Source organism: Barbus barbus (genome assembly GCF_936440315.1).
Source record: "Barbus barbus genome assembly, chromosome: 50".
Lineage (NCBI taxonomy): Eukaryota > Metazoa > Chordata > Actinopteri > Cypriniformes > Cyprinidae > Barbus > Barbus barbus.
In genome coordinates, this window is record NC_136728.1 from 6,285,362 (window position 1) to 6,304,749 (window position 19,388).

General features: G+C 35.1%; 1 protein-coding gene across 2 annotated transcripts; it reads left to right on the forward strand.

The window, feature by feature from the left end:
- The first annotated feature begins 243 nt into the window (after nucleotides 1–243).
- On the forward strand, nucleotides 244–8,333 carry kras (v-Ki-ras2 Kirsten rat sarcoma viral oncogene homolog). 2 transcript variants are annotated; one of them, XM_079414809.1, is made up of 6 exons: nucleotides 265–609; nucleotides 2,022–2,139; nucleotides 3,436–3,614; nucleotides 3,731–3,890; nucleotides 6,289–6,413; nucleotides 7,174–8,333. In XM_079414809.1, exons 2-5 carry the CDS (start codon nucleotides 2,029–2,031, stop codon nucleotides 6,406–6,408), a joined length of 570 nt encoding a protein of 189 aa, XP_079270935.1. In that variant the 5' UTR covers nucleotides 265–609; nucleotides 2,022–2,028; the 3' UTR covers nucleotides 6,409–6,413; nucleotides 7,174–8,333. The 2 variants fall into 2 exon arrangements, with proteins under 2 accessions (XP_079270936.1, XP_079270935.1); XM_079414810.1 differs by lacking the exon at nucleotides 6,289–6,413 and having other exon boundaries at nucleotides 244–609.
- Nucleotides 8,334–19,388: the final 11,055 nt, after the last annotated feature.

The window sequence follows — 19,388 nt, forward strand, 5'->3', positions numbered from 1 at the left end:
TTAGTTTCACAATTATATGTATCTGTTAACTATATTTACATTAAATGACAAAGAAAAAAAACTATAAAGTAAAGCATCAAGCCAAACAATAAACATCTAGGTCGAGTAATTTGTATTATTCTGTCAATAACCGTAGACGATTGGCTCCTTGCAAAGCCCTTAATTCTGACTGACAGGTGAATCAGCCAATAAGATTCCACATACGCGCTGACGTGCGCACGTACACGTTCCGGTTATATTTAGGGCCTATTTAAGCAGCAAGCCAGTCTGTACCAACACTGTCCTCAGCGCTGGTTGAATGCCGGTCTTTGCCCAGTATCGAATATGTCTTAGCACGTTCTCGCGTGCTACTACACTGTAAACTAAAGTGCATTTATTATCCGTCGTATAACCATATTTAGCCTGGAATTACCAGTGTTATCGGTCAGTTATTGATCAAGCACATCTCACTGAAAGGACACCGATCAGGATTGTTTGCACCTCCAGATGTTTCGTCTATTATAATGCAAGATGCATGCTGATGCTCGGAAGTGCGTATTACTCGTCCTTTTATCCTCCTCCACCTACTGAAAATAATCGTAAACAGCTGAAAACCGTTGATATTTTGGGGTAAGTGATCATTTAGCAGGACGCAACAGTGTGTGTCCGCCCATATTTATGAAAAGCGCAGGCCATGTAGCCTAAAAAGACCAAATTCGTCTCTATTCCGTATAAAATAGTCGGTTTTCGTTTAGAAAACCCCTTTAAACACATTAACGGGATACATGCGGCTTTATACACGCTGTTTAAAAGGATAATAACGTTATGGCAAGGTCATGAGTCGTTAAATGCTTCTCAGACGCGGAACTTACAACAAACCCAGAGGTAAAACTAATAGAAAAGCTGTTTTAACGTGTATTTACAGCCACTAACATTCAAATAAAGATAAAGTTAAGAAATGGTTATATGTGAGGTTTTGTGTGTGTTATTATCATCGCACGCCCAAACGAGTTCAGGCCCAATGGCGCTTAACTACTTACTAACGATTAACTTATTTTAACTCGACTTAAAATCGAAATCACACTGTATTATTATATCATACGCAAATCATTTATCCTCAAAAAGGTACATAAAATACTTGGTAGTCAGTAAAAACAGCCATGATGTCGAATGAGTCTTTTACTTGATCGATTTTAAATTATTATTAAGAAAAGTTAAAGTAAAAAGGGCTTACAGAGGACTAGCCTAACTTAAAATTTATCAATTATTTTATGAATTGATTGTTTACTGTTGTAGATTAATCGGTTGTGTTATAGTAACGAAAAGTGATATAATGATTATACTGAAGGTAAAGTGATATAGTAGTATCATGTAAGATAATACATAAAATGTCATGTCGTAAGCATGGGATTAGTTTATTTAACGGGACTTTTTAGTTGTAGCGAAGAAAATCTATTTGAGCATAACCATAAGGTAATATTGATAAGGATATAGACTTGTAATTTAAGATGGTAACAAAATTATATATAAATAAATCTCATAACTGTGTAATTTCAGGCATTAGTATTTCATTTGTATCATTTTGTGGATAAACTGATTCAGTTCTATAATGGTTATTTCTGTAAATATATTTAAAACGGATTAGTTATAGTTGTAAATAGTTTTAGTAGTAAGATATGGTAAAGTTGAGTAGTGTTTAATGTTTTATATGCTGTTATTTTGGGTCAAAGACCTGGCATTTTAAGTAGATGTCAGTGTGAGACAAACCTTCGCAGTCTTGCCTGATTGTAGGGTGCTGTGGTGTAATGGTTAAACATCTGGGCTGGTAGCTGTAAAGTTGTAAGTTCAAACCATAAAAGGCTTTATTATTGAACTATCACTGTTTCGCCCATGAACAACATAGTTAGTCTAACCCAAGGTTACTCCAACGGGCTGAAACTGTAATTAGTGAACTAAGTCGATTGCCCAGTAAGTACATTAAAGCTGGAGCAGAAAAAGTGTTTAACTGCTTGGCGATTTTCACAGTTTTTTTTCTATTGCAGGTAAAGAATGACCGAATATAAGCTTGTGGTCGTGGGGGCTGGAGGCGTGGGCAAGAGCGCTCTCACCATCCAACTCATCCAGAACCACTTTGTGGATGAATACGACCCCACCATAGAGGTGAGGCATGTGTACCTCTGTCTCTAGCGCTGTCAGGACACTCACTTTCTACTGCCACACCATGCTGTGAAACTCACCCATATGTGAATATGCAAAAAATTACTGTTAAAGATTCAACAGTGCGATCCGGTTATTCTGGTTTAAAAGGTGGATTCCACATTGAAGGCCATTGAGTCTCTTGACTTTCACTTTCCTAGCTTGGCACACTTCTAAGTTTAGATTGCAAATTTGCATAATGCCGAATAGGTTTTTGTTTGTTTGCTTGCTTTTCTTTGGTGCTTGACGTGTGTGTTTGTTTGTTTTGGGGGCCTAAAAATTAGCTAAAAAGTTTCAGTTTGGTGTGTAGTTTTTGCAATAGTTAGTTTTAGATGTTTTGTAATTGTTTTTGAAGTTTTTAAGGTGTGTTTGTGGTTTGTTTAAAGTTTTTAGACGGTGGTTTTCTTTTATAGTTTTAGATGCTTGTTTTGTTTAGTTTTAGATATTTGTTTGTAGTTTTTTTTGTTTGTTTTGTAGTTTTTTACATTTTGTTTTGTAGTTTAGTGTTTTGTTTTATAATGTTTGTAGTAGGGCTAGGCGATATATAGAAAGCGATATGCATGCGCATCTCGTCACTAAAGCAGATTCCTCGATTAGCGGTAAATCCCCTTCACCTGCTTTCAGCGGCATTTAATACACAGAGTCGTAGTTCACTGACAAGCTACGCAATATCGCGTTCATCATCGAAGGTGAAATATCTGCGATAATGAAAGCGATATTGCGTAGCTTGTCAGTGAACTACGACTCTGTGTATTAAATGCCGCTCCATCTGAAAGCAAGTGAAGGGGATTTACCGCTAATCGAGGAATCTGCTTTAGTGACGAGATGCGCATGCATATCGCTTTCTATATATCACCTAGCCCTAGTTTGTAGAGGTTTTGAAGATATTAACAGATTTTTTTTTTTTAGATGTTTTGTAGTTTTTACTGCAGAGACCAATTGTCTTTGGAATAATGTGAGCCGATAAATTAAAACCAAGAGCATGCATGAAAATGCTGAAAATAATCTTTCTAATTTAAATGTAATGTTGACTTGCACACCATTTTGCTAGACTTAATCTACACCTAAATGAGCACTTTAAAACTCGGGTACAATTTTGGCCTACGAGTACAATTTGTCATTTTACAAATGTCAGGATTTTAATATCAGTTTTGGAATATTTTAGGCTTTTGTATTGTGATAAATTGATATTACAGAACCAGTACAGTTTGGGATTCATATACTGATCAATATGCTCAAAATATCTCTTCACTTGTGCAGGACTCCTACAGGAAGCAGGTGGTGATTGACGGGGAGACGTGTCTCCTGGACATCTTGGACACTGCAGGTCAGGAGGAGTACAGTGCTATGAGGGATCAGTACATGAGGACAGGAGAGGGCTTCCTCTGTGTCTTTGCCATCAATAACACCAAGTCCTTTGAGGACATTCACCACTACAGGTATACACTGCATGGTGTGCACTCGCATAACCTGCAGAATCAGGTTTGTAAAGGGTTAAAATGCTTCACAAAGTCAAATTAATTATAAACATGCAATGTTCTGTGTGCTTTGACAGAGAGCAGATAAAGCGAGTAAAGGACTCTGAGGACGTCCCCATGGTCCTGGTGGGGAATAAGTGTGATCTTCCTTCCCGCAGTGTGGACACAAAGCAGGCTCAGGATTTAGCACGGAGCTACGGCATCCCATTTATAGAGACCTCAGCAAAGACGAGACAGGTATGGAAAATACTGGTGGTTGTGTACTGAATACAAGCGCGTTTGACACATCAATCAAAATAAAAAATTCACAGTGAAAGACTTTTATTTTGACTGATTCAAAGACCGCATGAAATCAAAATCAACTGTTTTAAAATAAATATCATTGGTCTTATTGTGCACTGTTCATCATTTTTTAAAAATACATTTGTTTTCCATAAATGTTTATCCACTTCTGAAACGGTTAACGCTGACACGACTAAGGCCACAATTAAAATGAGTCTGTAATAGCACAGTATAAATTAGGATTAAATCACATTCTAATGCATAAATGTACACCAATTTTGTTCTGCCCCACAATATTATTTTGCTCAGAAATGCATCATTATGGAAGTTAAAGGAGTTGAAAATACCATTTCATGTTGTCTTTAGTGTCATGTTAATGCATTATGGTTTTAAAATCTGTAATAAAAGTAGACTATAACCAGATTATATATACAGCCATTAAGGTCAGTTGTAAAGCATTTCAAGAACATGTCTGGGTCACATTTCACCCCAAAATCAAAATAAAGTAGCAATTATTTATTATAGAAAGTTATTATTAATTTAGTTTATTGCAATGTTTGTATTTTTATTTTAAAACATTTTCTGCTGGTTAAAAACTACCACTACTAGGGGTGTAACAAATTGTCACCTAAACGTCTCAATACAAAAATGCAACAATATGTATCATGGATAATGACAATCTGTGTAGTTCACCCCAAAAAAGGGTCAAATATTTTTCTGGTGTTTCTGAAAAGAATCGTTGTAATCCTAGATTTGTATTTTCTACATTGAACGCTGTGATTAATCCGCCTGTTTCTGAGGGGTCTGATGTTTCTGTTCACACCTGTTAAAACTTTCGTATATATTTTTCGGCTAAGATTTCAGATATTAGATCTTCGATTCAGCCATCTGATCATAACCCTTCAGTCCCTCTGTTGACATGCCCTGCTGTCTTTCATCAGTTTGAGCCTGTTTCCATTACTTCCTTGACAGAGATTTGTTAAACACCTGAGGCCTTCCACTAGTCCCCAAGTTATTATCCCGACTCGTTTTTTGAAACAGGTCTTTAATGTTGTGGGTCATAATATTCTGATCCTAATAAATTGTTGCCTGGCTACGGGTTCCATGCCAGCTCACTTCAAACATGCTGTAGTGCAGCCTTTACTAAAGAGATCAAATTTGGATTCCACAGAGCCATCTAATTTTAGACCGATCTCGAAACTGCCTTTTCTCTCTAAAGTTTTAGAGAAGGTAGTTTTTATTCAACTACAAACATTTTTAGGAAAAAACTCAGTGCTGGAAGTTTCTCAATCAGGTTTTAGGGCACTACACAGCACTGAATCTGCACTTTTAAAGGTTCATAATGATATTTTGCTAACTCTTGATCAAACTAAACTTTGATAAGCAAATTACATTTTAAAGAGTCTTATTGTATAAATGTATTTTTATTTTATTTTTTCTAGGAGGTAATTGTGACTTAGACATGGTTTTGGTGACATTCACACACCAGTTGAAGTTGAAATGTGTAGAATTGTAGGAAAGCTGGTCATTGCGTCCTGTTGCTTTCCACTGGGTTTATGCATGAGTTCATTCTGACGGGCTTTATGAATAATCAATCAGGTCATATCACACAACAACTGATCTGCCTCTGGGTTTGTGCCTGGTCTCTGTCTTGTGCGTTCATTATATAATTTGTCTGTTTGATTTGATTAATCTCTTAATGGCAAAGAATGCTATTTGAATTGATTGATCTGGAGTTTAATCACTATAAATCAGTTGGGGATCTTGAACTGCTGTCACGTTGAATATCAGGGCAAACACTCTACCTCCCTCTGCAGTGCTCAAATCTCAACTCCTTGTGGTGCTGGGGTGTAATAAAAGCTCCTGAATTAATTTCTTTTCTCTTTGTTTCGAGCCTCACATGCTACCCGCCGATACCATAGTGCCGTCTTCAATACCCACAATTCCCTCTCTGGCTGCAAGTTGAAATGGTTTTGTGTATTACCCTAATAGCAGATTCACTTTCTAATTCTCTCTCATATACATACATGTATGTATGTGTATGTATATATATGTTTGTATGTTCAGGGACATTACTAATTGAGAAACTCTTAAAATGTTTTCCAAATGTGAAGATGCAGCAAAAAATTACATCCCACCTGGCTTTTTTTTGTGGAAAGTTGATGTAAAAACGTGATTATGCCAAATTCCTTCCAAATTCCCAGAAATAGTCAAAAGAAAATGTTGATATTGTGCCAACACTGTGGAAAACTTGCCACTTGGTTCCCGAAATCCAATTGGGACTGTTTCCCCTTCTCAGTGATGACCGCTGTGCGTTCCTTAACACTGAAGGGAGTTGTGTTTTGCACTGCAGAGAGTGGAAGATGCCTTTTATACTCTGGTACGGGAGATCAGGCAATACCGGCTGAGAAAACTCAGTAAAGAAGAAAAGACGACACAATGCATCAAGCTTAAAAAATGTGTTTTGATGTGAGCGGGGTAAGTTTGAAGCGCTGCCCGTCTGCAGCCCAGCTGTGGGGTACGACATCTGTACAGCACTTTACGCCTGTTCTTGAGTGGATCTCACAATCTGTCAAAGAAATATCCAGGTCATATTTCAGGCCAAAATTACATTTCCTTAAAAAGAAGCCTATTTTTAGGGCTGAAAAGAGATTTAGCATTGTGACATATCGCACCTGCCACAGTGTAAATACCCAGTAAATATTTACTACATACATTTGTATGTAGTAGGTGTTGTAATTAATGCTAATTGTAATAAAATATATTTTATTATTTTGTTAGTATTAGTTGTACTGAATTTAAATAATGCTAATTTTATAAAAGTCACGTTCCAGACTATATATATCTCATACACGTGTGTGTGTGATATATATATATATATATATATATATATATATATATATATATATATATATATATATATATATATACGCGCGCATAAATAAAAAAAAAATTATTTTTGGGACGGAATATGACCATTTATTTGTGAGATTCACACTCTTATCTAAAACCATTTCTTGTTCTTTTCTAACTTTTTTTTCAGTTTATTTAAAATTTCGCTATTCAGGTTTGGTGAAGATGGCCTTTTAACACTTATCTGTGGCCAGTTTTAATGTAAAGTGGCTAATGTTTGGTATATGACAGTAAAAGTTGGGCATAGATCTGTGAAAAGTCTCTTATTTGTTAGTGTTTGATGCTTTAGATAATCACCTACTGTTCTTGCTTTCTCATTTTTAAGGGCGTGGACGACGCGTTTTATACCCTAGTCCGAGAAATCCGGAAACACAAGGAGAAGATGAGCAAGGAGGGCAAGAAGAAAAAGAAGAAATCCAAAACAAAATGTGTCTTAATGTGAACAAGCCTTTCCTGTCATTATAGACTCAAAAAATAATTTCCACCACTGCATTTTGTACATTACACTAAATTATTAGCCACCTCAGAATACAGAATGGATCCTTATTCTACTTGCTTTCTTAAAAGAAATAAGCTTTACTTCTCGTTCGGTGCCAGTTGTTCCAAAGTGTTGGTGACCTTTATGGCTTATTTTATCGGGTGGGCTGTCAGAACTGGTGTTATTTTGCAGTTGGTTTAGAGTAGTTTAGCAGATTTCTAAAGAATGGTGTGGACTGAAACAAGGTTTTGGTGTGCTGTATGAGGGAGAACTAGGCATGTAGCCGTTTAGCCATGAAATTTGCATGTGAGTCACTTGATTTTACAGGAACTGAAACATTGAGGAATTACTTTTTTAGGACCAACACTTTCAGGGGGCGTTTTGATACGTTATCACTGTGTATGACCCTGCCTTTGGATGTCCCAGACTTCCAAAAAAAACAACCTGCATGTGAACTTCCATTTTCGTCTGATTAACACGCCCTCTCTCGAAAGCCATGATAATGTATATATGGTGAAATCTTAACCACATTAACCTTATTTTTCCCTGTTTGCATGTTGTGTTCTTTAAACTTCCAGGGAGCGGTAATGCGTTGAATACTGTTTAATAGCCACTGTTGTGTAGAAAGGATTTTCTCAGTTGGTCCAAACAGGCGCTATTGTTTCAACAAGGCCATTGTGATATTTTCACTTAAATTCATGAAGGTTTATATAGAAGGCAAAATCTGCTGAGAGGTAATGTAAAAAATTCTTAATTAAACGACAAAATTAAACATTTATTAACGTTTTTAAACAACTAAGATAGTGATCTGCATTTTTATTAATCACTGGTCAATTTCAGGGAGTGAAGAACAAATTTATACTCATGTGTTATGTATTAGGTATGTTACGTTTCTGACAGACAAGCCGCTCGGTCTGCATTTTCTTTTCGGAAAGTGATGTCAAAACATTTGTGTGTACATTTGTTTTTAGGAAATGTGTGCACTCCCTGAACCTCTGTTGCACTGTAAAAAAAAAAAAAAGAAAAGTTGAGCCAACTTAAAATTTTAAGTCAACCAGCTTCAGCTGATTTTTGAGTTCTCTCAACTTGTTTTTGTAGGAGATTCTCAACTTTTTGTTGCATAAACTTAAAACAACAAGTTGAGAACCAAATCTGCTGAAGCTGGTTGACTTAAAATTTTAACTTTTAACAGTGTGGCTTCTTGTAAATAATAGTATTGTGCACGTTATTTTTTTGACAGACAAAATGTTACATTTAGCTGTCGTGAATTCATTGACTTTTGAAAACCAAGTACTTTTTTTAATTTTTCCAGGAAAGGAGTGGTTTTGATGCACAAAGTTGTCTCTTATAACACGCATCTTTTATTCAAACCCATGAAAATGCAGATCCTGTTGTAAGTAACAGTGAAAAATCACTTTTTAAAACTGGCGTTTACACCTTAGCAGATTTTGACTAAAATATAGAGCTGCAGTTGACCAATCAGAATCAAGTATTCCAGGGAGTGTGTAATAACTAATCCCTTTTCTGTAAGGATCTACACTAGCGAACGCCTCACTTCTGCACTCGGAGGAGGATTTCTTTGACGTATGAATATTTTACCCTCTTGTGCCCAGCCAAACGGCGCCTTAGAAGTCGGAGTAATTGCGTTGAATTGTTTTTGCTAAATTTTGATTAGTGAATATAACCTACTGTACCGCTAGTTGTTGTGATGCAGAAATATGTAAAAAAAAAAAAATGAAGAAAACACATGCCTTGTTTATGCTGCCATTCACCATCAAGACATTCTGCTTCTAGAAGCCCAATTCTAGTCGAATCGAAGCCGAACGCATAAATTCCAAAGAGTCAGTCGTGAATGGTATACTATGGTAAAAATGTGGCTAGCTTAGTTCTGGAGGGCAAATTTTCAGCCATCACTCAAACCAAAGAGAGTGATATAAAGATTTATTTTGTGTGGCAATACTTGTGATGTCATGAGATGTCATTTCTAGGAGATTTCCAATATAGGAGCAGAATGTTGCTTTAAAACCTTCGGTGAGCTGTTTTACCACGCATCCTTAACCATTACTAGTTTGTTTTTCTATATCACAGTTTGACTAATACAGTGAAATCTAAACAGGAACTAAATCAGGACGCTCTTATGCAAAGTTAAGTGTTTTGGGTGATTTCTGTTCCCTTTAAAATAATTTACTAGATGTCTGTAACGCGAGTAGCAAAGTCGTTAGATATTTTTTGAATCTTTTCTGAAATGTTCTCTGTCTGTTTGTGTGCCAATTGCAAATGTTGATAAAATGGTTCACGTATACATGGACCTGGTTTTAACAGCCTTTGTACGGTTGTGATAAAGATGACTATTTTGTAAATTGTGCTTTTTTGGGGGGGGGTTAATGAATCGAATGACACTTAATTGTAATTAAGGGTCATGTGTTAACGTCTATGAGAAAGTGCTGATCTGAGGGCATCTTTTGGTGAATGTGATCATTAGGATGAGGAAAGCTGTTCTCAGATCTGCACCATTTTATAAATGCAACCCACTCCTGTTTTTCCCCATTAATCTCGTCAGTTTTATTTAATGTGTAATTAAAAGAAATGCATAAATCCCACAGGAGAAACCGTGTCTGTTTTGTTGGTTAGGAATGAATGCTTTGTACAATTACACCAAAAATTGGTAGAATGTGAAATGAGTTTGACTTTAATTGCTAAACTTAATTCTTTTCAGAAGTGAATCTCATGAAACCTCCGAAGACAATTTTATCCTCAATCAAATTTTGTATAGCAATTTTAAACGGTTAAGTATTTTGCATCCATGTTTTTAAAAGCATCCGTGTTTACAAAAGCTGATTTTATTTGGTCAAAATACAGTAAAAATGTGAAATATTATTACACTATAAAATAAGTGTTTTCTACTTGAATGTGTTTTAAAACGTAATTTATGTGATGCAAAGCTGAATTTTCAGCATCATTTCTCCAGTCTTCACTGTCACACGATACTTCAGAAATCATTCAGATTTGCTGCTTTCTGATTATTATCAGTGTTGAAAACTGAATAATTATTTTAATTAATACTGCGATTTGTTTCCCAGAACTCTTTAATCCAAAGTTTAGAAGTGAATAGACAAGTCTTTTGTAGCATTATAAAAGTATTTACTGTTACTTTTAATCAATTTAATCTAAATTTCGAATGGTATATATTTATATATATAAATGGTCATTTTCATGAGATTCGCTATATACCTCTGCATGCTTATCCCTTATATGCCACAAAGTGGCAGTATTCTCTCATGCCATGATATAATAGTTTCTCAGATGGTCTTCTGTAATGTCATCCTAACAGAATTAAAATTACAGGCACTCTCAATAACTCCCTGATTTAATCCGGGGCACGGCATCATTCCTTCGCGTAATTACATTCACCACGTGAAATTAAATATCAAGCTTGCTGTGGATTTGAAACCTACCTTTGTCTCTGGTGCCAAGATGAATAGGTTGTTCCATATTAGTTTAGCTGCAGGTGAAAAAGGACACGTTTCATAGGATCAGCCATTTGCCATTAATAATGCAGTTTTTAAATGTGATTGCGGTGCTCGGGTGTCCTCTCTGGTGTCTTGAATACAATTTTACAAGGAATACAAAAATGTACATGCATGGTTTAATTATGCTAGAAAACCTACAGCAACCTTAATAAAACTGCTGGGCCCAATGCTGCTCTTGTTTTTAAAATGTATTTTCACCCTATTAATCCTCCCAAAGCCCTTAAAGTCAAAGTAAACATTCTGACCAATTTTCTTTTTTTTTTTTAGATACCTTTTCATCATTCATTCGTGATTCATGATTACTAGATAAGGATTTTTAATCCTTCTAGACAGATTTCATTTGTATGTCAGGTACTAATCTTTTGAATTAATATATTTAATCAATTTTACTTAGAATGTAATCCCATTTTTGCCACATTTTTGATCATGCTTTGATCAATTCTAATAATAAAAAGTAGTACTTATGACACAAAATTGAGATAGTAAGTCATAATTCTGAGATAAACATTAAATGACAGACATTGAGATAAAAAGTCATTGTGAGAATGAATTGAGATATTGAAATTGTCAATTAAAAAAGTGTTGACATGGCATGTCATTAATTGTGATTTTGGTTAATTGACTCAAAATTATGAATCAATTCTAGGATAAAAAGTTAAGATTATAAAACTGTTGACTTATGAAAACGTTGACATTTTTTCATAATTGTGACTTTTTATCTTATAGTTCTGACTTGGTCAAAATTATGAGAAAGTGAAAATTATGACAGTTTGTCATAATTATGATTTGGCGTATCTTAATTTTGACTCATAATTACAGGACTTTTCAGTTTTGACTTTTTATTTTACAATTATAGCTGTTTGTCATAATCATGATGTATCAAATAATTGATCAAAAAATTATGATTTTTTCATATGTGGCAGAAAAAAGACACCATATTTTGTGCAACCACACACCGCTGAAACATTTTATATTTTAGTATTAAAATACTAATTAAAAATGATATCACTTTCATTCACAAAGAGCAAAACTTTCAGAGAAAAATTCCTAGAAATTGTGGTGGCTAATATTATAGTGACTGACACTAAAGACAGAATCGGATGGTTTATTATTTCTTGTCTCTAAGTATTAAAAATGCTTTGGGGCCAAAATGGCAGGGCCCAAGTATCTGTTTCAGTCCACAGCTAAATTTCGATTGTCCCTTCCCTTCAGTTCTGATCTAATTGTGTCCTAACTCTTGAAAAATGTGTCTGTGACCACAGTTGTTCATTTTACATCCTTGTCTCGTAGTGGACAAGCAGGTGACCTTAATACTCAATCACTGTCTTCTGGTTCTCAGATGGTCTAGATAAGGATCTCACAAACGATTTTGAACCAAGGACCACTTCGTTTTCATTCTCTTTTTTTTCCCCAAAAGCCCTGTCCAAAACAAAAAAAAAAAATGAATACGTGTTGCACTTGAAATGTCACATAAACAATGTTATAGACTCTCAAATCCTCGTTAACCTTTAAAATAGAAATAACAGTAGCTCCACTACTCCAAGAGCAAAAATAGTGAGAGAAAATGGGAGACTCCATTAAATTATGCAGACTATTTCTTGACTGTATCACAGACCTGAGCCCTGACAGGAGAGAATGGAGAGGAAAATATAAGCTGGAGCAGTCACTGTAAATCCTCTTGATTCTCTTGGGTGCACCTTAGGCCAGACCCTGTCAGTCAAACCTCCTCCACAGCTGTAATCTCTGGACAACAATGAGGGGCCTGCATGTCTGATAAAACTGCTGAAACTGAGCAATCCTCATCCGCAGAACCTCCGGTGGGCCGAGAGGACAGTGAAATGGTGGGTGTTCAGAAGTTGACAGACTCCCAACTCTCTCAAATATGCCTGTGCAATCCCTCGCAAACTGGGACAAAGATGTGTCTACGTTGCAAAATGTTCCTGGATACAAAGTGAATTTTGAACGGTCTCTTCAAAAGTCATACCTTCTTGCATTGTTGAGAAGACGGTAATGAGGCCAGTAAGGAGACAGTATGACTGCAAAAGAAAGCACAAACACAAAACTACAGTAATATTGTCATTTTGTTTTCATATGTTAAAATTAAATTTGTTCTTGTGATGACAAAGTTGAATTTTTTACTTCTGTTTTCAGTGTCACATGATGCACATATGCTGATTTGGTGCTCAAGAAATATTTCTTCTTATCAGCGATGAAAAAAGTTGTTTCTTAATATTTTCTGGAAACCAAATACCAAGATTTTTTTTTTTCCTCATTTTATTATAAATTTTTAAACAATCTCAAAGGAAGAGCATGTACATGTTTTTACTGTCAGTTTTAACCGATTTCATAAATACTTGCTGGATAAAAAGATTAATTTCTTACTGACCCCAAAGTTTAGTTAGTATACTAGTTTAGTTTGTATATATGTAATTAAATTTAAAAAAATAAATATGTAGCCTGTATAGAGACCTAACCTGGTATTTGTGACAATTTTTCTTGAATAAAAAATGAGGGTGTTTTAGATGTTCTCAGGGGAAATGGTACGACAAAAAAGTAAACTTAGCAGCATTCAGCTATTAAATAACTAGAGCTCAGAAAAGGAGTAGATTGTGAATAAGGGAGGAACTTATTTTCCTTTTATTGTACTGCATAAAGCAGCAGGACAGGGCAGTCATCATAGGATCCCAACAAAAAGACCGTGAATTTTTAAACACCTAGAGGCAACAACTGTGTGACAGCGATAAAGAGAGATTTGCTGAGGGTTACAGCTGAGAGAAAGAAGATCTCATTCTTGTCAAGATTAAGACCGAGTTTGTTTGATATATCAGTCAGGGATTTAGAGATTGCAGACATCGAGACAGAAGGGGACATGTACAGCTGAGTGTCATAGGCACACCAGCGATAAGAGAAGCCATGCAATTAAATGACAAATCAGAGCTATCTATAAATGTCTGAGTGTAGACAGGAAAGAGTAATGGTCCCAGCAGCGAGCCCTGTGGAACCCCCACAGTGGGGCTTTTCCAGCTAACTTGGTGTGGTTCTCTTGGGAAGTGCCTTCTTGAGGTATAGACTTACAATTTTTGCAATGGAACGAGCAGAACAAATGTCCTAGATTACATGCATTTGTCAAAGCTCACAACTTGCAATAGTGTTTCATGAAGTTTTTGTTTGATGAAAGTGTTTTTTTTTATATCAGTTGGTATGTTGTTAAACTACAGTACAATCCATTGAACACACTGTACTTATATCCCTCACAGCCTTGTTTTCATTCCTATCGAATATTTAATATGGCTCAGCATTAAAGGGATTTTGGTCAAAGCAATATGAACGCAATTCCTTTTTTTATTTTCTTATTGCTGTTTTTTTGTTAGGTGCCATTGCAACAAAATAAAGGGCATAGGATGCACATTATGTCTGCATATTGTGTTTTATAGTATTTTATCAATGATATTCCAAAAGCATATTCTGGCAAGGTAATTTAATCATCAGGTCAACAACGTTAAATATATGCAAAATAATTATGATCAATATTGTTATCTATGGTTTAAGTAAAATAAATAAATAAAACGTGTATTTTTATTTTTAATTTCCCGAGTTGTGAAACGCTAAAGTATTGTGCAAAGTGTGCATAATTAATGCAATTTATGTGTAGGTGAATGAAGGCAAATTAAGTTTTGTGGTCTGTCTCCTTAAAAAAAAAAAAAAAAAAAGTAAATGATGAGTAAAATGAGTAGTGCTGTGTGGCAAGTTTTATTCTTCAACAGTATCCTACATAAACGAATAAAAAACTAAACTGTACAATTCTACATTTAATAATAATAATAATAATAATTCCGACCACGGCCGTAGCCAGCTATGAGGTCACCGAGGTCCGGACCTCGGTCATTTTTTATATTCAAAAATAAAATGTCAAGCTCTCTGAATGATTATTTAGCCGTTTAAACCACCTCATATCACATGAGTGTTTGCAATTCATGTTGCTGCGAGAAGCTAGCGCAGTGAACGGGGCTTGAGAGCGCGTTGAGTGAGAGCGCGGGTGCAGTCTCCATTTGTTGCCAGATCCACCTATTATACGTGTTTTGTGACTCGTTTTTCCAATTTATTGTGACACTTTGGGACGTTTATAAAGTGGAAAGTTGAACGTTAGTGTTAGTGATATATTCTTATTTACAAAACACAAGCTTTGAACTTATTTCGGATATCTTTTTCTTTCTTTTTGTAATTGCTTGTTTTTCGTAGCAATATCTGGCAACATTGTACATTCATAAAAAAAGCTTATAGACAATCTGTAATTTAATTGCTGACAGGAAGATACCACAATCGGTAAGACAAACGCAGTGATCATCGTTAATATCTGAAAGAAATGTATAACACTATCAAAAACAATAGCATAATACAAATCTGTTTGTAACAGAATGAAATAGGCTAACGTTACTATGCCAAATAACTTTAACGTTACTGGCCAGCAGACGTCTCATGCTCTTTAGTTAACCTTAAGTCATCAAAAAACATTAATTAAAGCAGTGTTTCTCAACTGGTGGGTCGCAAAAACGTTTTGAGTGGGTCGCGGAGTGTGCAGTCAAAGAAACAACAAACGTAATTCTGTTTTTTCTGACGCTAGACTATTATTTTGAAAGACGTGCTTGAAAGCGGTTGACTCTTCTAAAAGTAGGCCTACCTGAGAAAAACGCTTTTTCCTCATTCAGTATCTACGGTCAAATCAGATGTTGTCAAGTTTTATGTCGGTGTCATTATTCTAACGTTATTTTTATAACTTGTTATAAAATAAAAATTCCCTCACCTAAAAAAAAAAAAAAAAAAGAACTTTCCAGTCCTGTCAGTCATACTGTGCTGGTTGCGCGCACTCTTCCATTACACCGCAAATTTACCATGGTAACAGACCTTAACCCTCAAAATGCCACTTTTATATATAATATTTTATATTATTTTTATATATAATTGTAATTTAAGTGAAATTACTGAACTTAAATATACGAGCTTGATAAAAATGATCATTCTAGAAGAAATTTTCAGACGGCATATATATATATATTTATATATATGTCAATTTCCAAAAAAAAAGGGTCGCAGCTTAATGTCCATGGTAAAATGTGGGTTCAATGGCCTAACCAGTTGACAACCACTGCATTAGAGCACAGCCAAAGTTATTATTACTTATCCATATAGCAATGTTTATTATGGAAATCTATTACAGTAATCAGTATTGTTACATAACCCATTGTGATGCAATAAAGAAGGTCTAATTTAACAATGTTTATCCTCCAAAACAGACAGAACAGAGAGAGTGTAGAATGGCAAAAAGGTTCCGGCAAAATACATTAGATGTATTTCTTAAAAAAAAGCCTAAATTGAAAGACACACACACACACACACACACAAACACGCGCGCACACACACACACACACACACAGAGAAACACTATAGCAAATAGCCTGTAAATAGTTTGTAACATGTAAAACATTATATTGAATAAAAAATATTTCACAATCATCTACATGTCTGTCTATTTTGAAGTTTAGGCTATATGTAGTACATTTGTGGGTGTTATTATAGCACAATTCTTAACACCTTACTTCGGACCTCACTAATTTTCAAACCCTGGTTACGGCCTTGATTCCGACATGATTCTGCAATTGACTAGCTTTGCTTCCCGCCAATCACCACTCACAGAAAGCACGAGGCAGCCGCGAGAGAAGAAGACGATACAAACAAACAGCGACATAGTGACTTTAAGACCATTTGGACACGGTCACAACAGTTTTAACTTGCTTTAGATAGTAAACATTACAGCGAATGAGTTCGTGAAGGGTAGTTTTACAGAGGAAAAAATCTCGTTTTGGTAAGCTGATAAGCACAAACGCAAAATCTGTCTCTCTCTCTCTCTCTCTCTCTCTCTCTCTCTCTCTCTCTCTATCTATCTATCTATCTATCTATCTATCTATCTATCTATCTATCTATCTATCTATCTATCTATCTATCTATCTATCCAGTACAGCTCATTCATTATACAGGTAGTTTCTAATGAATATGCTAATTTATAACAATTTAAAAGGATAAATATTTGTGCATGTAGTAGCAATAAAACGATTATTTCTGTTAATATTGCCTGGTAAGATCTTGGAAGTGAGCAGGCCCTGTCTTATAAATGCAGGTCAGGTTTTATGGCAACCCCATCCATTTTGAGAGGAAGAGTTATTCAGTTCCCGGATGTTTTATTGATGTCGAGCCACCCAACTAAGCCTGAAGATACTTCACATAGGCAAAAGAAGATTCATCGCTCCGGAATAACAGACCTGGATCTCAAGACCTGTGCTGAGGTAAGACTGTATACAGCTGCTGAAGTGGATCTGAACTCTCTCGTTTGTCTTGACAGATATAAAGCTCTTGAGAAAAAGATTGCAAAGCCTTGAGCTTTTTATTTCTTTATAGCCCTGAGAAAGGGAGAGCGAGATGACCAGTAGTTTTTGAAGTTGATGGATTTTTTTGAGCGTTGTTTTGAGTGATGCAGCTTTTGCTGACTGTATAAATACTTTTTGGCATTTTAAATTGATATCGCTCAACTGCTGCTGAAGCCTTGATTGCGACTGGTTCATGCACATAGATGTTGATTAATATTTTGTACCGCATGTTATCACAATATCACTTTGTCATGTTCTTTTCTAATTGTTACAAAAGTAAAATGAACTTCAAAGAGCCATACATTGGCCTATAGCAAAGCAACCAGACAGTGGTCAAGCAAATCTGATCAAATTGATAAATTGACCAAAAGCTGAAAAGGGTTACTGCCAAAAATCGTATGTACATATATAATATGTGCATATTTAATAACCTTTCTCAGTGCAGATGTGGATTGACTGTAAGAACAGTAGTGGAGACTGGCGTTGGTTTGGCACAGGGTTAATTTCAGGTTTTTAATTGGGTGCTGTCACAAAAATGTGACTTTTTGCCCTCTTGATCCACACTCTGATTTTATCAATACATTAGAAAATTAAAACCTGTCAAGCTGAAGACAGTTTGTCATATTTGCTGTGTCAAAACAAAAATGAACCCCATTCGGCTAACAAATATTAGATAAGAGATTTAAAATATGGAAGTGTTTGTTAGAGATAGAAACCAGTGATAAGTGTTTCTGACATTCACATTAGCACAGTATTTACTTCCAACAGCAATCCATGTTTTGGTGTTGATTAGCGTGACAGTTAAATAATTTGAGTCATGACTTGCAATAACAGGCTATTTTGAGTTTTCTATTTTCACTGTGTCTGTTTTAGGGTTAGCCTGGTATCAAAATTATTAAATAATAAAATTATTCTAGTTCCATACACTTTACAGCTTTCTAGTTCCAAACCTGTGATGTGATTGAAACATGTATTTTGTGTGTGTGTGTGTGTGTGCACGTAACACATAAGAAGTTTTGCTGAACTTAGACATTACTCTTTTCAATACAATGAAACTAAATGGTGTCAAGGGCTGTCATGCTTCAAAAATGACAACAAAAAAAAACTCCTTAAAAGTAGTCAATATGACTTGTGTGGTACATTCCAAGTCTTTTGAAATCAGATGCAGTGTTAGTTTAGTATTATTTATTAACTATAGTATTTATTCATATTTAAAAGTAGCCGTTATTTTTAGTACGTTTTTTTTTTTTTTTAAATATTTTCTATTTTAATATTTACTTTTTTTTTTTTTTTTCTTTTTTTTTTAAACAGATATATCACTTATTTACCAAGGCAACATTTCTAATTTTTCTTACATTTTATTTATTTATTCTTTTATATAATGTTTAATTTTTAACAATTTTAGTTAACAAAAACAACACTGGTCAGGTAATATCTTTTACTGTATGTGTGAGAAACGTATTGCAATTTTCAGTTATTCCTTGATAATTACAGTATATCTGCCACAGTACTCATATCTCATTCACGTATATTCAAATCTAACATATCAAGATGTGTCAAACCAGGCTTGACATCAATGACTCCAACTGAACCAAACGAGACTCTTAACCAGTTGAAATTTAAATATAAGCATATTTTAATCAGATTTGAGAGTTCCAGAGAAAGGAAATATAGTTGTTATTCACAAAAATCTGTTTTGTGGGTGTTGTGTTTGAATGCAAGTCATATGGACCATATTTATCCCGCTTCTGAGTCGCCATTCACTTTCATTGTATGGAAAAGTGCAGTTAACATACTAGCTAACATTTCCTTTTGTGTTGCAGAGAAGAAAGAGAATCACACACGAGGGTGAATAAATGATGACAGAATTTTCATTTTGGCTGAACTATTTCTTTACGTGTTCATTTGTACTTTTGTTGGGTTATTGTAATGTTTGTTCCCCCAGAGAAGAAAGAAAATTGTGCCAACCAATTCTGCTCTCCCCTACAGACATTGCCTTAAAAATGTTTTCCATCTGTTTACAGTAGTCGATCATGACAAAACATTTCAAAAGAGTGCAAACACAGCTCTGTAATCCCATCACCATCATTTCACTCAGACCAGAATGATGATG